The sequence below is a fragment of the Mastigoproctus giganteus genome, chromosome 3 (assembly GCF_048544385.1).
Source record: "Mastigoproctus giganteus isolate SK-2022 chromosome 3, ASM4854438v1, whole genome shotgun sequence".
Taxonomy (NCBI): domain Eukaryota; kingdom Metazoa; phylum Arthropoda; class Arachnida; order Uropygi; family Thelyphonidae; genus Mastigoproctus; species Mastigoproctus giganteus.
This window is the reverse complement of record NC_143577.1, coordinates 9147585-9167893: the sequence shown is the minus strand read 5'-3', so window position 1 is coordinate 9167893 and position 20309 is coordinate 9147585. Positions and strand designations below refer to the sequence as shown.

The following is a 20309-nucleotide window of genomic DNA, read 5'->3' as shown; positions in this document are numbered from 1 at the left end:
CGTCCTCCCAACACCTGGTGGAAAAGACCCGAGTTCGAGTCCCGTCGATGATGGGAGGAATTCTTATGGACGAAACGTGGCTGAATTAGTCTCAGGTGAGGATAGCATGGTTTTTCTTCCGGAAACTCGAGTTTTTCGTCCAGCAAACAGAAAATCGACCTCAGAACAGAAAATTTACAGACAATATACACTGAGCAATATGGCCGTAGTCGCTTATGCTCCTAAAACCCAACAACAAATGCAGCACTGATGTTACTGTCAGTGAGAAATTGAATGCCAGCCAGATATATTTTCAAAATTTGAAAATAGGTGAAATGGTCTGATGGTACTAGATCTGATGAATAATTGAGGTGGCCCAATGGTCCAATATTTCAAAGTACTCTTGCAGTGCAGCAATGGCAATGACAAACTTGTGAGCAGGCACTTTGTTGTGGTGGATCAAGACTCCTTTGCCGCGTTTTCCTTGTCGTTTCTTTTTGATGTTTTCGCTCAAACGCTTCACAAGGTCTGCATAATATGCTCCTGTGACTGTCTTGCCTCTCTAATGGTATACCAATATCAACACGTCATTAGCATCCCAAAAACCTGATGGCATAACTTTGCTAGTAGAAGAAATCGACTTATTTTGGAAGGGAAGAAGAGCTGTGTTTCCATTGTTTGGACTGCTCCTTTGTCTACCATCATGGGTAGCACAGTTGTTAGAATCACCGTCCTTACCTCAGCAGGTGGAAAAGACCAATTCGAGTCCCATCTATGACTCCGGACATTAACCAGATCATGCTGAAATGAAATGCATCAAACAGCTATTTTTAAAAAATTTACACTAGGGCTAAACGTAGCTGTTCTCTGATTATAGAAATATGAGAACAGAGACTCATTAGAGACATGGTGTTGGATTCCCGTTGATACAATGGACAGAAAAGTTGGCGAATGGGGATGTGTTGAGAGGGAGGAAATGACTCCTTAAAGAGTTAATGGTTGATTTTGTAGTTATAGTTACTACAAGATGGCCCCGTATTCGAAACCAGTCAATGACGAAAGGAATTTTTATGGTCTTTTCTCTCAACATGGCTGAGCAAGCCGGTCTCAAGCGAGGTTAACTTGTTGGTCTGTTCTTCTCAGATTTTTCGTCCATCAAACAGGCCGATTGACCGGGGAACACACGTAATTTATAGACATAATATACAGCGCTCAAAACTCTACAACAACCCAACAAAACATCAACCAGGAGTTTACGCGTCAGTGGATTGAGGTCTGTTCGAGCAGACTGTATGGAGCTCCAAGCCTCGATTTTCGTGGTATGCAGTGGCACATAAGCCGAACATCACCAACCGCAATCAGCGGTCTCATTTTGTATGGTACAATAAACGTACCATGTAATTCGTCTACGAGCAGTGGAAATGGGTTCTGTGGAGCAATGAATCTCACAACACCCTATTACAATCAGTATGGGGTGTAAAAGATGCTTGGGGAACGTCTGTGTTCTGCTGGAACGTCTGCATGCATTGTACCATACTGCTGGAGCTCAATATGCTACAATGAAGTTCGCAGAAGGTAGACTTTGGTGTAACAATCTTTCTCGTCGGATCTTTGGTGGTTGTGTGGGGAATGTCATATCGCAGGATCTATGCTCCCTGCGATATGGCATTTCGTTAGTAAAGGCCCATGTTTCCTTCAACAAGATAATAAATTCCATACTGATAATGCCTCATTCTATATTGTGAATTGAATATAAGCAGAATTCCAACTACAAAAGTTAGAATTGTGGCCTATGTAGGATTCCGAATGGAGCCCCATGGCATACCTATGAGATGAATTGAAATATTTGGTGAGGGTAAGGCCAACGTGTTCTGCATCGGTAGTTCAACTGGTCACGGTTCTGCCGAAGGGATGGCGAACGATAATCGCTGAAATCTATCAAGGGTTAATGGGAAGCCTACCAAGGATTGCAGTGTGTCATAGCGGCCAAACGGGTACTCTTTTGCTGTTGAAATCAGTGTTACTGACGTCAATGTGAAACCAACGTGTGTTGGGATGTTTTTTGGATCAAAATTAGAGAACAATGGAAGCGATAAGATGTAGCGATGTCTCACGGCCTTCGTTTCCTTGGTGGAAATTCGAAACGACATACCCAAACTTTCTTTGGAACTCTGTAAATTGTGCGACGTCCCAATACTTTTGATAGAATAGTGTATATTTCCAGCTGCCCGATCTACCAAACAATCCCAATAGCAGCGTAGTCCGTTACTCCATCTGTATTCATTACCTCATTATTCTGGTAAGATGCAATTAATTCAGTTTCTTTTATTTGAGGCACATAAAAATGCTCTTTCACTATCAATTGACGAGCAATATTAGCATGCAGTGTTCCAGGAAGAATGGTGGCTTCAATTGTGAGCCAACAATTGCAGATTTCCAGGTCAGTTCGCCTGACTGCACCCTTTTACAGCGATTGCCTTGGGCAAGGTCTCATTATCTCTGTAAGGCGGAAAAGGGGAAAAAATCATCAGAGGCTGCGGCTCGAAGTGATTTCTCCCTGTGTTTGAGAGGCCAACGCTTCTTCAATTACTTCTCATAAGGTAATCAGGACCACTTAAATTCTATTTCCCAGTTCGCCTTTCTTCAAGCATTCCTTTGGCGTTCATTATGGTGAGTTTTATTTAAAAAAAAATTAAAGAATCCCCAACCTTTTTAAACTGTAAATAATAATTATATTATAGTTACTCTGTTTTTATTTTAATGGTAACTAAAGTAAATTTTTTTCAACACTGTATCTTTTTTTTTCTAAGAATAGGACAGACATATGGAATGTTAAATAGTCCAGGGTCGATCTTCTGTTTTCTGGATGAAAAACATGAGTTTCCTTGAGAAAAACCATGCAGCCTTCGCCTGAGACCGACTAACTCAGCCACGTTGTGAAAATTGTTCATAAAAATTCCTCCCTTCATGGACGGAATTCGAACTCAGGTCTTTTCCATCTGGTGTGAAGAGGACGCGAGGACACTTAAATAGTACTGGGCTCACGTTTCGAAATTTTGCAATCTGTTTCTCAAAATAATGAGAATGTGTCCCTTGACTAATTACTTTTATGCATTGCATTAAGAAAGTTAGGGAAAAACTATAAAAAAACACAATTCATGCTGGACCATCTTTGGGCATGGATTCCCAAAGACCTGCGCTGAAGGCAGTTTCAATTTTAAAGTTCACAACTCACCGGAAGAGATTTTTCCACTGTGGTAAGCCGTAGGATTTGCAAATGATTACTCACGTTGCCAGTCTAATCGAATTTTGATTCAGCAAACGCTGTATTCACTTTACCAAACTCACCTCTTATCCGCTTGGTTTAAAGAAAGAAATGGCATTTTAATGCAAGCAATTTCTTGCATAGAACCAAGCGGATGAGTTTGAAAATGTAAACGCAACGTTGACTGAATTAAAAATAGCTTAGCAGAGTAACAAAACTTAAAGCCCACAGCTGAAAATAAATTGCGTACTAATACACATTCGATTTCAAATTGAAAATCTCCATCTCAAAGTCGCTTGAAGATCGAGTACCATATTGAGTGCTTTGAAACGTTTACAACTTTAGAGAACGCTTGAAACATTTTTTTGTTTGCAACGTACCAGGGGTGATCATTTAATTTGTATGTATGTATATTCGTGTCGTTGGGTAGCTCCTAGACTTTCATCCATCTCCACCTGTATACTCTGTGGGGAAAAAAAGAAATATTAATGTATCGGCCTGAATGTGGAGGTGCATGTATGTTTGTGTAGCGTAGTGTGGTGTTATGTCAGGCTACTCTGCCACCAGGAAGCAGCCATCCCATGGGCAAATGCTACTGGTGCCCGTCCCTGCCACGTGGAACCGGGTCTGGGTCTACTAGTTCTCTTAGTGCAATCATGCACTATAATCCCACACCCACCAGAGGTGGTGCAATGCTGGGCAGAGTGCTCCCACTCTGCCCAGACCTGGAAGCCAGAAAAAAGCAAAATAAATATAAATAAAATAATAATAATACATTTTAAAAAATAATAAAAAATCCCGCACTCAGGCAAGGGAAGGAAACCCCACCTGAGTGCCAGCAAAATAAATACCATCATAAATAAAATAAAATAAAAAGAACTGTCATCTACCCTGCAGGAGTGCCAAATAAATCCAGCACTGGCTATCTCAGTCAGTGCCATCAAAAGAAAAAAAAAAAGAAAGAAAAATGCGATCATTGTACACTGGTCTGCAAAACTTAAGGACCAACACTGTTTCTGAAGGTTACAACCAAAAATCTTTACTTAAGGTACTCTTTACTGATGAGAGTAGATTCAGTCTCAGCAGCGATTCTGGAAGACAGCTAATCTAGTGAGACATGGATTTGCATGGAGACAAAAACAAAATCTTTGTCATATATAAATAGGCAAGTAAAAAAAAAGAGCAGTCAGGCATATCCAGGAGCAGATGAATCATACATTCATTATCTGCTAGCAGTTCTTGAGGATTTCGTTCCTGTAGACCTTTTCTTCACAGAACCTATCAGGGTGTCCCAATTTATTGAAGATCCGAAGACAATGGACAAATGCCCCTCATGAAATCAATGCTTGACAGCATAAGATGCAAAGGGAGACAGGAGTCGGGGTGCTGCTCTCTTGCCTTCTTCGGGCCAGAGATTAATGTGGATACCGATGGAGCAGCAATTCGCCTCGTTATAAGCCGTGCAAGCGTGAGGACATTTCTTGTCCTGATGAGATGTCTCCAAGGAGTGTAGCCCAGATTTGCTTGTAGGATCGATCTGGAGATAGTTAGAGGGTAGCCTACCACCCTGTTTATCCATTTAAGCAACTAGTACTCGAAACTGAGATACCTGTTTAGCTATGGGCAGATGACCATTTTTCGGATTCATAGAGAGAGGGATTGGAGTAATACACCTCAGGATGTACCGAACAAGAAATGCTAGCTGATGCACACCAACGAGCTGCTGATGCACTGCCCAAAGAGCCGCCTACGTCTTCTGTCTCAACCTGACAAATGAGACTGAAAGGTTAGCCCAATATCCCAGGCGAGCCCAAGGTCAGTATGGGAGATTACTTTTTGTACCAGTTCCTCGGCTCCATTTCTATCACTTCCTGATGCGATTCCAGTTTGTTGAACACAAAAACTGTTATCGATAACCTGATAGACATTTCACACATCGTCTATAAGGGTTCGAGTTAGAGTCCCATCGATGAAGTCAGGAATTTTTATGGGACTTTTTTATAACGTGGCTGAGTTAGTCGGTCTCAGGTGAGGATAGCATGGTTTTTTTTAAGAGGACCTTCGTCTACGTTTTAATTAACTGATTAAAGATTTATTAATATTGATTTAAGTTTAAGATTTTGCGTGATCCCGAGATTTGAAAAAAATCAAAGATATCATTGCATTGCACTGCGCATTATCTGATCGCACACTCTGCAGATTCGCTAATAATCCATAACCGACAAAAAGCGAAAACCGATAGCAAGTCACTCCAAGGTTATCATGGTCTTGCCATATCTCCTTTCATTATAAAATGACGTAAATCTGCTCCTACCTTATCTGCAGATCTCGTGATCAAGTACTGCGTTCCAAGCACTTCTCAGCTCCACCTCTAAAACTACCGAGGTAAGATAGAATTTATAGTCATCATAGTTTCTTTTGAAATCGAATGTATTTGAATCTTTTAAATGGTTTCTTTACTCATTCAAAACAGTAAAATTAAATGCGGTAAATTTTAAGTAGAAATAATCCACGAAAGTTGTTGTTGTTGTTGTAATAAAAAGTTTTAGGAGCATCAGTGACTAAGGCCCTATTGCTGTGTGTATTGCGTATGGTTGATTTTCTGTTTTCTGGACAAAAAACTGGAGTTATCGGGAGAGAAAAACCATGCTACCGTCGTCTGAGACCGACTAACTCAACAACGTTGTGAAAAAAAGCCCATGAAAACTCCTCACGTCGTCGAGGGGATTCGAACTCAGGTCTTTTCCACTCGGTATGTGGAGGACGGTGATTCTACCAACCGTGGTACCCACGAGGCCTCAGACGAGGACTGCAAGGTTTTCCGTTCTGTAGATAGCAAGACCACCGAAGAATAAAGGCAGTTATACATTAATATGCTGATGCCTCGCAGCCTTAATTGCTTTGGCGCTTAATACACTTACGTTACAACTAGCTGAATACTAAATGTCGATTTTCATTTATTATGTATATTTATTTGAAAAAAAATCATCTGGACTCTGGGCTGCGACCAGCCAGAGAAACAATCTGTACTTCCTGGTTCACCTCTTAGTGGTGTGTACGGGCAACGTGGGGTCGAAACAGCGGCCCCGCGGCTAAGAAACCAGAAGAACAACAGAATATGACATAAATCTACATAAACCCATACGCCATACACACATGTGACATTTACAGAGTACTGTTTTCCTCACAAGGATATCAAAAGGTCCATGAAGTTGTGGCGCCACCACAGGTTTCCCAGTTGTGGGAAACCACTTGTGGGTGGCGCCTCACTCCCATACACTATGTAGAAATGTGTATACAAGATATTTATGAAGAAGAACAACTAAGAAGCAATTAGCAGGCACAGCGAGACGGGGAACAACACCAACTCCCTAAGAGCAAACGGTAACATCTGGAATCACATCAATGATATTGATGAAGGCATGTCAAGCAACGTCCAGATTTGTAGATGATACAAAGGTTGGCAGGGTGGTTCATAACAGGGATGACGGTATGCTAATTCCAACGGGATCTAGAAAAGTTAGGCAGATGGGCTGAGAAATGGCAGTTGAAATTCAACATCGACAAATACATGGGTAGCAATAATTCAAGAGAAACATACCAACTGTGTGTGCTATACTCAGCGTATGGAAAATGAAAAAGACCTGGGAGTACAGTCAGACATGAAATTCTCTGAGCAGTGCAGACAGGCAGCCAGGACAGCTCATGGGGTTTTTCAATGATATATAGGAACTTTGTTAGTAGGAATAAGGAAATGATGATCCCTTTGTTCAAGACCTAGTTACGCTGCGTCTTGAGTACTGTATATAGGTTTAAAGGACTCGTTTTAAGAAGGATGCAGAGCTGCCAGAACGGGTACAGATAATGGAACAATGGGGTGCTCTTACGAAGTAAGGCTTCAGTTCTGGAAATTGTAGCATGTGGAAACTATGCACTTACGAGGGTGTGACTCAAGTATTTGAATCTTTTAATGGATTGAGTAAGCTCATGTTGATGGCATTCTTCTTGTTGTTGAGACTACACAGAAATGAGGACTTAAAATCCACAGCATTATCTATAATTCAATAGATACTTCCATGGGCACTGATTGCTTTTCTGAATTGGCATCTATAATTCTCCCTCTCTCTCTTTGGATATCTAGTAAAAATAAGTATTCCCAAGCCACCGATAGTATGTTGGCAGGGTGCTTAAGAAATGAAAGTCTAAAGGTGACAATGAGCCCAAGAAACGTCCAAGAAGAAGTAAAAAGCGGACTGATAGAAGCTGATGCACATTAAAAATGCTGGTTAACTCGTCTCGCCTTCAGACTCTAGAATTTGGAGCTGAGGTATCCACAGATAAATCTGTAAGTACTTCTACTCACACGTAGAAAGACGGGGAATCAGCACACGTTTCATCAGCTCCTACCCAGACAACAAATGCTCGAGATTTCACTCTTATTTTAACTCTTTAACTCATACGTCTTCTTACTCTTTTATTAATATACTTAAATTTGGTTTGAAATATATAAAGATTCAAAATATTCACATCCCTGCAAAAGTTAAAAAAAAAAAAATTGAACTAAGAAAGGAACGTACTTAACAGAAATTTTGCAAGGTTACAAAACTAGAGTTATAACTACACTGAAAGGACAGAATTCATGGGACACCTGGTTCCTGGGCAACGGGACGCTATTACTCTTCTCGCTAGTGGACGAACCCACCGCTTGGTAGGTATATAGGTACACTTCATTCACGTAGACGGTAATTCGATGTCAGTATGGATAAACGTCGTGAGTTAACCGACTTTGAAAGATGGATGATAGTGGGTGCCCGACGCATTGGTCACTCTATCGCGAAGTGGTACAGAAATTGCACTGTCCCCGTTCGACAGTATCAAGAGTGTACCGAGAAAACGCCATTTCCGAAATAACATCGTGGACAACGATGTGGGCGGAGAAAGGTGGTGGTTGAACATGGCCATCAACGTCTGCCTCGCACTGTTTCAGCCAACCGGAGAGCGACAGTGGCACAACACAGACTTCAACGAGAGAGGTGCCAGAAACGTCTCCACCAAGACCATCAGGCGATTATTAGCAGCAATAGGTTATGGGAGCTGCCGGACCACCAGAGTCCCATTGCTAACACCAAGACACAGGACTCTAAGCCTCAACTGGGCGAAAGAACATCGGCACTGGACCTTGGATGATTGGAGACGGGTCTCCTGGTCCGATGAGTCCCTTCCAGTTACTTCGAGCAGACGGGAGGGTGCATATCTGGCGGAAACCGCAAGAAGCTATACACCCGTCATGTCAACAAGGAACTGTTCAGGCAGGTGGACGGTCGATAATGGTCTGGGGCGTGTTCAGCTGGCACACATCTGGATCTCTGGTACGTCTGGATGCATCTCTGAACGGTCCAGGTTAAGTGTCCATCCTTGGAAGCCATCTTCATCTCTTCATGGTCATCGTGCACCCACAGCACAATGCGCCTTCCCACAGAGCCGTGGTGACTAGAAGATGCCTTACACCTCATGAAGCCATACATCCCGATTGTCTCAATATCCGTCCACTCAAGCGGCTCAAGCTGTCATAGTATGGGTATGTTTTCTTGGTACTGACTGGTCTCATGAAACGATTGTATCTGAATGGGTCGAGGAACATTCCCAAGATTTCCATCTATCCTGGATGCCTAATTCACCATATCTGAATCCAAGAATATCTGGGCTATGTCAATTCTGGAACTAAGCTTCCTTAGATATTTACTGGAATTCATGCAAGGACATATCCGGGCTGTAATTCGAACAAAAGTTGGCCCTACTACTGGAAAGTATTTTTACCATGCGCTCTCGTGATAGCTCAGTTGGTAGAATCGTTGCTCTGTCCTCCACCGGGTGGAAAAAACCCGAGTTCAAGTCCCGTCAATGAAGTGACGAATTTTTATGGGCTTTTTTCAAAACGTGGCTGAGTTAGTCGGTCTCAGGTGAGGTAGCGTGGTATTTTCTCCCGGAAACTCGGGTTTTTAGTTCAGCAAACAGGGAGACATATGGCATTTGTCGCTGATGCTCCTAAAACACAACAATCACGCACTACCAATTAAGAAAAAGATAAGCTCATAAGAATCTGTCGGCTCCCAGATGGCGCTTTTAGTTGTGATCAAAGACTATTTTGAGAGAAAGTGTTATCGTTAATTACGATATTTAAGGTTTCCCGGTATTAAATGAGCCTGCATCTGCAATAAAAAGAAACATTTCGGCTGCTTCGAGTATTAACTCATAAGATTCAGTAATTTATTTTATGGTAATTTTGTAATAAAAAAAAAATTAACGTTTAAATGTCTTCACCATAATTTATTCACGCTATCCTTCTAAGAGCAAACAAAGAGTTTGGCATCAGTGCAATAGCAAATTTGTAGAATCTTTCGATTTTCTCATTGAACGTGCTTTTTTTTCGGGGGGGGGGGGATTAATGAGTGTTTATCCACGGTTTATTGTGCGTCAGCAACAGACCAATTTTAAAATATTCTTCGGATTTAATGGAATGATGCGAAATTCCTCGATGACTTGTTAAATTCTTTAAGTTGATGAAAGATGTCTTTCAACAACGGGTATTTCTTAATTGCTTTCTGCATTATGAATGCTTTATTGAAACAGGAAATGGTAAAATTAAAATTGTCACATTGTATATCTTACAAAATGGAGGGAAGATTTAGACTTGAACAATTATTCAACGTATTGTCTAAACGAAGGACCCGTGAAGGAGATTGATTTCCAAGAATTTTTAAACTTTATGCAGTAAACAAAAGACTTTTATTAAACATTCTAAAGTTTAATTTCTTTCAAGACATACCTTTCCCAGGAGTTCGCAGGCTTATATATTGACATTTAGGTAGCTATCTATTTGTAAAATAATTTCCTTCTCTTGTTGTTGTTGTATGGTTTTTAGGAGTATCAGTGACCAAGGCCATATTGCTCCAGGTATATTGTTTGTAAATTGGTGTGTTCTGAGGTCGATTGTCTTTGCTGGGTTTCCTGAGTTTCCGGGAGAAAAAAAAACCTGAGTTACCAGGAGAAAAAAATCATGTAACCCCCGCCTGAGACGACTACCTCAATCACGTTGTGAAAACAGCCTTAAAAATTCATCCCATCATCGACTGGACTAGAACTCAGACTTTTCCAACCCATATGAGGAGGAGAGCGATCCTACCGAATGTGCTAACCACCAGGGCAAAAACCACCTTGAATATACACTGTGCTGCCACTTTATTAGGTACACCTACCTAGTAGCGTGTTCAGCCTCGTTTAGCCTTCAAAACAGCCTGAATTCGTTTAGGCATGGATTGAACAAGATGCTGAAAATGTTGTGCAGGAATGGAGTACCATGCAGACATGAGTGCGTCAGCAGTTCCTTGAGATTCGACGGAGGTGTAGGCCTGCAGCGAACAGTTCTTTCCAGCTCATCCCAAAGATGTTCAATAGGATTGAGATCCAGGAACTGAGCGGGCCACTGCAGCAAAGAAAAGTCATTGTCATGGTCCTGGAACCATTCCATAGTGATTCAGGCTTTGTGCACCGGCGCATTATCCTGCTGGAAGTAACGATCTGACTAAGGATAAACTGTCAACACGAACGGATGCACTTGGTCAGCAACGATGTTTAGATACGATGTGGCATTCTGACGTGAATCTATGGGTATCAATGGACCCAACATATGCAAAGAAAATATTCCCCACACCATAACACTGCCCCCACCACCCGCACAGTAGTCATCAGACATGAGGTCCACGGATTCATGTTGTTTTCGCCAAATTCTGAGCCTTCCATCAACATGATGCACCAGGAACTTCGACTCGTCAGACCAAGCAACTGTTTTCTAATCCTCGATAGTCCAGTGCTGGTGTTGCTCTGCCCACAGGAGGCGTGCTTTCTTGTTCTTCATTGATAACAAAGGTACGCGATGTGGCCGTCGACTGTTGTAGCCCATTCGCGACAAAGTTCGACTAGTGGTCCATTGCGTTATTTTGTTCTGCGCCCCAAGGTTGTATTCTGACGTGATGTGCGACATTGTGGCCCTACTGTTTGCTTGCACAATTCTAGCCATCTTCCTCTGACCTCTGCCATCAACAAGCGATTTTCTTCGACAGGAGTGCCGTTGAGAGGATGTTTTCTGTTCGCTGCACCATTCTCGATACACCCTTGAAACTGTGGTGTGTGAAAAGTTCAGGAGAACTGCCGTTTCAGAGATGCTTTGTCCAGCACGTCTTGCACCTACTACCATGCCACGTTCGAAGTCCGTTAGATCACTCATTTTACCCATTCTTGCTACGCTTTTTACGCTTAACTGATACTAAAAAGGTTGTTCTGCTGCATTTATATCCACAACCGTGGTCATGTGACTTGCAACGTTGTGGGGCAAACTATTTGTGTGCACAGCAGGGGTGTACCTAATAAAGTGGCAGCACAGTGTATATTGCCAATAATGGCTTGGAGTTTTGCATCTACAGAGAGATAAATCATATATCATTCGAAATTTTTAACCTTTCCAATGTTAATTTTGGAATTGCGAAACTTGTAAACACATTTAGGAGTCCATGCTGTCAAAATTTATTTGCAGCCAGCAGGATTCAATCTATTTAGTTAATGTAATGTTCTTAAGGCCCACTGCAGAACAAACATTGTTAACATTTGGTCATGACATGCGTTTTAAAGTAGTGCAATACCAGTGCATCTCGTTCTGAAGACAGTTTGTTCTACTACCACTATTAAATAGGCTTACCATTTTCTTCCAAAGACAAAATGGCTTCCACATAGGTGATATAGAAATAAACACATACCACTCTGTATTTTCCTGGACAGAATAAAAAATATATATTTATTATTATTAAATAAATGAAACTATAATTATATTATAGTATTAATCAACAATTTTAGTTAATTAAATATATTATAAAAAATAATAAATCAAATAATTATTACATTTTATAGGATTATCGTGACATTAATTTTATGGTGTGGTTTTTGAAAAACCACACCATAAAATTAGACAGATTAATGTTATGGTGTGGTTTTTGAAAAACCACACCATAACATTAATCTGTCATTTATTTAAAAGATGAGGCGAGGCCAAATATCAGATTAACCCTTAATGATGTCATTGCTAAAGTTAATCCTCCAATTGCACTTCTAAATAAATGCCTTGGAAGGAAATGCAACAACCAATGCAAGCGAAGGCAAAGTTTCTTCTGCTGCAATCAATAAGACCATTGGATTAACCAAATAGTTTAAATTACATTGGCCACAAGAAAACATATGAGAGGAACAGGATAGTAATACTCCATCTTACTTGGGTAGCCTTTCCACCAATGAATGATAGATTGCCCACAATGTGTCCTTTGTTCTTCTTGCAGAACAGCGACCAGTTGAACTACCAATGTGGAACACCGGTGGTTTTACTCTTGCCCGACATTCCATCTCATCCCATAGTTGTTCTAATACTCTGCATCCATCATTCCAAAAGAATTTGGATTTTACTACAAAAACTTCGGATACAGTGCAAATCTTTTATTGTGTGATGATATATTATCAAAATCAGTATTCTTTTTTTACCATTTCTTCTTTTACAGTGCGAAGATTTTAGATTTGCCATCTACAGTTTGACAATCCGACTAATATTTGCAGTTGTCATGATCGTCATACATATCTTGTTGCTCAACACGCTCCTTGCGATGTTGGGAAACACTTACTGCGAAGTCATCGTCCAGTCTGAGAGAGAATGGATGAGACAGGTAAACAAGGAACTCCCCTTGCTTATGGTTTTATTCGATAACATTAAAATTGATATAATCATTTCATTGAACTGTTAAGAACCTTTTTTGAATTCTACCCATCTGAAATTTTTATATACAGTAGAATTCTAGTTATCTGACTGCAGATTTTATTACAACGTAATAAATTCTTTGGAAATTTTAACAGCAATGCATAAAACTAGAGACAAAGTAGGATCTGTGCATTACTTGAAGGCTGTTTCCATGATAAATGCACTTTGTTCACAAAAGTATAAGATACTCCTCGGATTTGGGAAAAAGAACCATACCAGCCATCCACCAGTTAGAAATAGGTATGAAAGTAATTGGATTCGTTAGGAGTAAGTAGACCAAATAAACACCCGACAGTTGGGTCGAGGGCCCCTCGCTCGAAGTGGGGACTTCCAACGGGGTGTCTTCATAGGATACCACTACAGCACTCTGGATCACCAATGGCTGATGTCATCACCAAATAGAAACGACTTGGTGTTACTGCAGCCGGGAAACATTCGGATAGAACTCAAAAACTGACATAAGGACCGGAAGGTACTTAGAAGAGTGGTACGTTTATTCGCCAATCATTAAATACTGTCAACCAGAGAGGCCATAGAAACTGATGTTCGTTCAAGAATGATAGGTATGGATAGGTGGGGAATTGCATGGGTGAATTTTAGGAAAGAGCTGCAGTACACAATCCTTGGTAATAATCCCTGGAACGTTGGAAATGAAGTGGATTTCTCACTCCACGTATATAGAGTGACAAATCAAATTCATTCTGTGCATTTCAGATACGATGGACACAGAAATATTACGCGTATTTACCAGAATGCGTCAACCCAACTGTGATATTGGTAGATACGACTACATTGTGGTGGGTTATATGGAAGATTCGCTTGTCTGATGAGCGAAAAACCCAAGTTTCCTGAGGCAAAAAAGACATAAAACCCTCGCTTGAGACCGGCTAACCAGCACTCTTTTGAAAAAAGCCCATAAAATCTATTCGAAACCGGGATTGTGTTTATACATACACTTTGGTGCCACTTTATTAGGTACACCTACCTAGTAGCGTGTTGAGCCGTCAAAACAGCCTGAATTCGTCTAGGCATGGATCGAATAAGAAGTTGGAAACGTTGTGCAGGAATGGAGTACCATGCAGACATGAATGTGTCACGCATTTCCTTGAGATTCGATAGAGGTGTAGACCTGCACCGAACAGCCCTTTCTACCTCATCCCAAAGATGTTCAATAGGATTAAGATCTAGGGACAGGGCGGGCCGCTGCAGAAAACAAAGGCCATTGTCATGTTCCTGGAACCATTTCATTTCATAGTGATTCGGGCTTTGTGCACCGGCGCATTATCCTGCTGGAAGTAACCATCTGACTGAGGATAAACTGTCAGCATTAACGGATGCACTTGGTCAGCAACGATGTTTAGGTAAGATATGGCATTCTGACGTGAATCTATGGGTATCAATTGACCGAACGTGTGCCAAGAAGACATTCCCCACACCATAACACTGCCCCCATCACCTTACACAGTAGTCGTCAGACATGATGGGACCATGGATTCATGTTGTTTTCGCCAAATTCTGAGCCTTCCATCAACATGATGCACCAGGAACTTCGACTCGCCAGATCAAACCACTGTTTTCCAATCCTCGATAGTCCAGTGCTGGTGTTGCTGTGCCCACAGGAGGTGTGCTCTTTTGTTCTTCATTGATAACAAGGGTACATGATGTAGCCTTCGGCTGTTGTAGCCCATTCGCGACAAAGTGTGACTAGTGATCCGTTGCGATATTTTGTTCTGCGCACCAAGGTTGTATTCTGACGTGTGCGACATTGTGGCCCTACTGTTTACTTGCACAATTCTAGCCATCCTCCTTTGAACTCTCTCATCAACAAGCGATTTTCTTCCACAGGAGTGCCGCTGAGAGGATGTTTTCTGTTCGTTGCACCATTCTCGATACACCTTGAAACTTTGGTGCGTGAAAAGTTCTGGAGAACTGCCGTTTCAGAGATGCTTTGTCGAGCACGTCTTGCACCTACTTTCATGCCACGTTCAAAGTCCGTTAGATCACTCCTTTTCCCCATTCTTGCTACGGTTTGTACGCTTAACTGATACTAGAAAGGTTGTTCTGCTGCATTTATATCCACAACTGTGGTCATGTGACTTGCAACGTTGTGGGACAAACCATTTGTGTGCACAGCAGGGGTGTACCTAATAAAGTGGCAACACAGTGTATGTGTTCAATATAAAATACAGATATACCAGTTTAATTAAAAAGCTCCTTACTAAGAGTTTTTGAGATATAAATTATATTTTTAACACGCTTTTTCTGTAGTATTTTAAAAGCTGTTTCTATATATTGCTTTCTTTAAGTAATTTAAACATTTTTCATTTAGGAAATGAGAGACGAGTATAATCCCAGCCACTGGTCTCATCGATTTGGTCCTGAAGAAGTCTTAAAAAATTATTTTGAGGTGACCCACGAAAGTAAGTATTGCAGTTCCCTCAAGTTTATATAATTTCTGATTATTCAGGTCTTAAGAAAAGTATAAGGGATACGTAGCCGAAAAGTTAAAAGTTGCAAGCCTTGTGAAGTAACTCAAGATTTTGGGGAATCTGCAAAGCTCAAGGGGAGGATGAAATTTTTATCAGTGAGGGTAATATAGACACGCATTTATCTGATGATATGGGTCAAAGTAATTCTTGCACAAACACCTAAAGAATTCTTGTTTGTTGCAACAACTGCCTACGTTGGCAAGTTGTTCTGAAGAGGAAGCAACGTTTTAAATTATTGGGCAGGTAAAGCTGGGAAATCAAGCATAAATTATTTCAAGGAGGGATGTGTCAGGGTAGTAAACTAAAGAAGAATACTTAAGCTTTAAATTCATTTACAGTAATGTCAGGAACGTTGTCAATAAAATGGTTGGATTCGAACTCCTAGTTAGGACAACTAATGATGACGTAATAGGGCTAATAGAAACACTCCTTGGAAATTAGGGATGACAAGTTTCACTATAGTATGTATAATGTATTTAGGAAGGATAGTAATGAGCACGAAAAGAGCTTTTGCTGAGTCAGAAGTTACGCTTGCCAGCATAGAATCAGTATTAGTTGAAAGCAAAGAAATGATGAGAGTGGGATTAATCTACAGATCAGATTGTGAAGAATATGCGATAGTCTCTGCATGCAGATGGAATGAGCGAGCAAGCGCGAAATGTCTTACTATGGGTGATTTCAATCTTCCCACAGTGATTGGAACAGGTGGGAGGAAATCAAAACGGGGAAAAATTTTTAAATAAACTAGAATTACTAGATTATTATTTGTACCAACACGTTAGAGAAAGTACCAGGGGTGAGTTGTTGTTATTGGAGTTTAGGAGCATTGGCGACTAAGGCCATGTTGCTCTGTGTATATTGTCTGTAAATAGCTTGTGGTCTGAGGTGGTTTTCTGTTTTGCTGGACGAAAACCCGAATTTCTGGGACTACTGGGAGTGAGAATATTCTTGACCTCATCATTATTCACAAATCAGGTGACATCACAGGAATAACGTACAGGAACCATTGTCAGGTAATGATCACGCAGTCATCAGTTGGATGATGAAGAAATGTTGCAGTGGTCAAAGGTAAATTCACGGCTTTAACTTCAGAAGAATGGACTTTGACAGTTTAAGGCGCTATGGCATCTAATAATTGGGCGGATTACAGATTGAGGGCGGATACACTTGAATTATGGATTCCTTTAAAGAAATAATCAAAGACACCATTAAGAAAATATAGCATGAGGAGGAAGCCGAATGGATGAATGTGGAGCTAGAAAGTCTAATAGAGAAGAAAAAGATAGAATGGGAAAATTATTACGGACACGATGAAAAGTACTGCAGCTTACAACAGCTACAACTTGATTTTTAATAGTATCAGAGATAAGGTTATGGAAGCCAAGGCTGAGTACAGGAAAGCAATAAGAGAGCAAAGAATAGGGACAAAGAGTTTTTTTGTGTATGTGGTTACAAAGAAGAAGAAGAAGAAAACAAATCATACCCTAAACTTGTGTAATGGGCATAGAAAAGTTTTAGATAACCCAGGAGATGTTGCTGATGAAGTCAGTAGGTACTTCGCATCGATCTTTACTAACGAAAGACCCTTGATGAGGAGAGGTTGTGCGAGTGAGGTTGAGCCATACAAAATTGCTGATTTCGAAATTACAGATGATCGTTGATTAGAAAACCTTTTGAGCTTGAAGGCAAGCAAGGCTCCTGGAGTTGATGACGTATACTCAGTGATTTTGAGGGAAACGGCCAAAGAATAAATTGAATAATTGAGGTTAATTATTAAGGCATCATTGCACTCTGAAAATTTCTTTGGTTTGGAGAAGTGTTACCAAAAGGTGGTTTTGAGACTGAGATCGGTAACTACAGACCAATTAGTCTGACTTCAATGGTAAGGGAAATCTTGGAGGGAATGATTAAGGGTCCAGGACAGGGATATTTAGATAGAGACCACATTCGGGAAGATAACCACAACTTGTTAAGGGAAAATTATTTTTAACCAACCGGAAGCTATTTTTTGATAGTCACCCATGAGTGAATGTCGGTAACATTTTCAGTGTAATTTATTTGGATTTTAGCAGTGCACGTGACTCAGTCTCTCATGAGAAGATATTGTATAAGCTGGGGTATGTTGGGATTACTGAAAACATTCTAAGGTGGATTGCAAGGTGGCTGCAGGGAATGTATGTATATATTTGGGTGGCATCTAGACAAACGTCCAATTCCACCTTGTGCAGTTTTGACGTAGCCAAGTGGTCAGGAGCGTGAATGCAGTAGCACGCGCTCTTTGAATGGACCAGAGTTCAAGCCCGTGACTGCTAATTACGATTAAAGGAGAAAAAGAAAAAAATTAAAGAAAGTGCGAATTAAGGGTGAAAGGGATTACCGTTTCACAGTGTTAGTGGTGCCCGTAAAACCTATGCAGTCACATACCGAGAAGTCGCGCTAATCAATATGCTTTCCATAGCCAGTTAGAGGGTTAAGAAGATTCTCGAGACGGATTATAGCCTGGTCAACCTGTGTTGACCAGGAATATGAAAGACTTTTGTCTCGGTGGCAAGACGGTGAAAACCGAAGATATTTAAGTTTTCTGATAAAGTATGAAATAAAAATTAATGATTGTAGAGATTTTGTCGAAGACAGTTTATCTTTAAAATCGAGTGAAATTCCCTTTTCAATCTGTGATTTTTTGTGTACTTTTTCTAGAAAGTTTGTTTTTTGTAATATTTGTTTTTATATTGTGGAATGCTTTGTGATATGGGAAATATTTCATGTTATTTTTTATTCGCATTATTAAAATTTTATCATGAAAAAAATGTGTCCATTATATTTCCCTAGTTGTGAAAAAAAGACGAATAAAAAAGTTGCGCGTGTGCCGAGCACGCGCGGTAGATGATTTATGCGAAACATCCTTCGCGTTTCTTTTAAGTATTTTGATTTGTATACATTGATTACGAAATAAAAGAGCTTTCTTATTGTAATTATTTTATTGATCATTCACAGATTTTCATAATTTCTGGAAGACAAAATACAATGGATTTAGTAAGAGATGTATACTTGCGAGTGCAACGTATCTAAATATCTTTGTAAAACAGCACGATCGTTGTACCGATCTTGTAGTTGAAGTGACATACGCAGCTAACAATGAAATGTAACGAAACCTAACAATGGAATGTAACGAAAATGCGAGACGAAAAAAAAGAAATTGTTGACAAATATTTTTATTATTATTATTAGCTATATGGTGCAAGGAAGCCTGACGCTTATGCTGCACCAGCCAAAAAAAAAAAAAAAAAAAAAAATTTCCCGAGTTACCCTAAGAGAGAGTCAAAAGTGGAAGGGAATTACTAAGAAAGAGAAGAATGATGTCCAGCTCAGGACCTTGGGTGTGCCAAGCACATACTCACCAGATGTGAGCCCCTGGGATTGAATTTTTGTATTGTTGCAATCGTACTAACTAAGTAGTAACTTCAGGAAGCATGATTGTGACTTCATACTATTCAAAAATTGTAAAAAGTTAGAGCTCCAGACACTGTCGTATCCAGTTATCATGGTAAGGCAGGGCATGACGACCAGGTGTTTGTTTTTTTTTTTTTTTAGATAGACCTAGGAACGTTTTACACATTCACTTATACGCATGGTTAAGGGGATAATAAGATGGCATCTGTCCACATCCCTAACTCAGCCCCTGACTCGAGATATCATACTCGTCACGAAAAATGCGTCACGCACTCTAATCACACTACTAGTAGTAGTGGGAAGCACCTCTACTGGCAGCCGCGGATGACGTCACTTCCGTGACCGATCAAATTTACTCGACAGAAAGTCGGAAAAACTGCGAGTCGATTGTTAAAATATTTACAGCTCGCCACTGATTATATGTAAGATTTGAAAATACGTTCCAATTCTTCAATTTCATAAAATTTTATTAGCAATGGTGTATCAACCAACACGGCCACGATCAAGTATAACATAACTTATTACCTCAAAACTACGAGGAGGGGTGATAATTTAAATTGAGTACTGGTGCAAGATCTTATCTTAATTGTCATCATCTGATTCTGTGGATTTCTCCTTCTCTAAATAGTCTCTCTTGAACTTTACACACTTTCGCTACCGTCGTACCCACACATTAAATGATTCTTGCGAGCCATTTTTTGCCCTCACCAGGTGGAAAAGATCTGAGTTCAAATCCGGAGGAATTTTTGTGGGTCTTTTTCACAACGTAGCTGAGTTAATCGGTCTCAGAGAGGGTAGCCTGGTTTTTCTTCTGAGTGTTTCGCCCAGCAAAATAGAAAATCGACCATAGAACACACGCAATTTGCAGACAATATATATGGAGCAAGGCCTCAGTTGCCGATGCTCCCAATAATAACATCAACAAGCCATTTTTCGAAAGCCTGAGAAGTGCTTCCATTGTGGCTCTGCAAGCATTGTTGTGTTTGCAGCGAAACACTTGCCTTTCAGAGCTTTCTTCCAACGAGGAAACAGGAAGAAATCACACGGGGCTAAGTCTGGTGATTTAGCACTAACTTAGGTGCCTCGGCACCTGTGGCAATGAACACTGCTTGCACAATATTAGACATATGGGGCCTGGCATTGTCTTTATTGAGGAAATCGCTTCACACCGGAAAGGTTGGTCACACCGGAATATGGCGTCCTACCAAGACATTAGCATTAGCATTAGCATTAGCATTAGTAGAAGCATTTGATGCAAGAAAGCAAGCTTATG

The 20309-nt window shown here is 40.5% G+C and overlaps 1 protein-coding gene across 1 annotated transcript in view; it reads left to right on the top strand.

The window, feature by feature from the left end:
- The first annotated feature begins 7523 nt into the window (after positions 1 to 7523).
- Positions 7524 to 20309, top strand: part of KFase (kynurenine formamidase) — a 39317-nt gene continuing 26531 nt past the window's right edge. Inside the window, exons 1-2 of the mRNA XM_090369847.1 lie at positions 7524 to 7589; positions 15427 to 15517. Of these exons, the coding sequence (XP_090225973.1) occupies positions 7524 to 7589; positions 15427 to 15517 (157 nt within the window). The remainder of the gene's footprint in view (positions 7590 to 15426; positions 15518 to 20309) is intronic.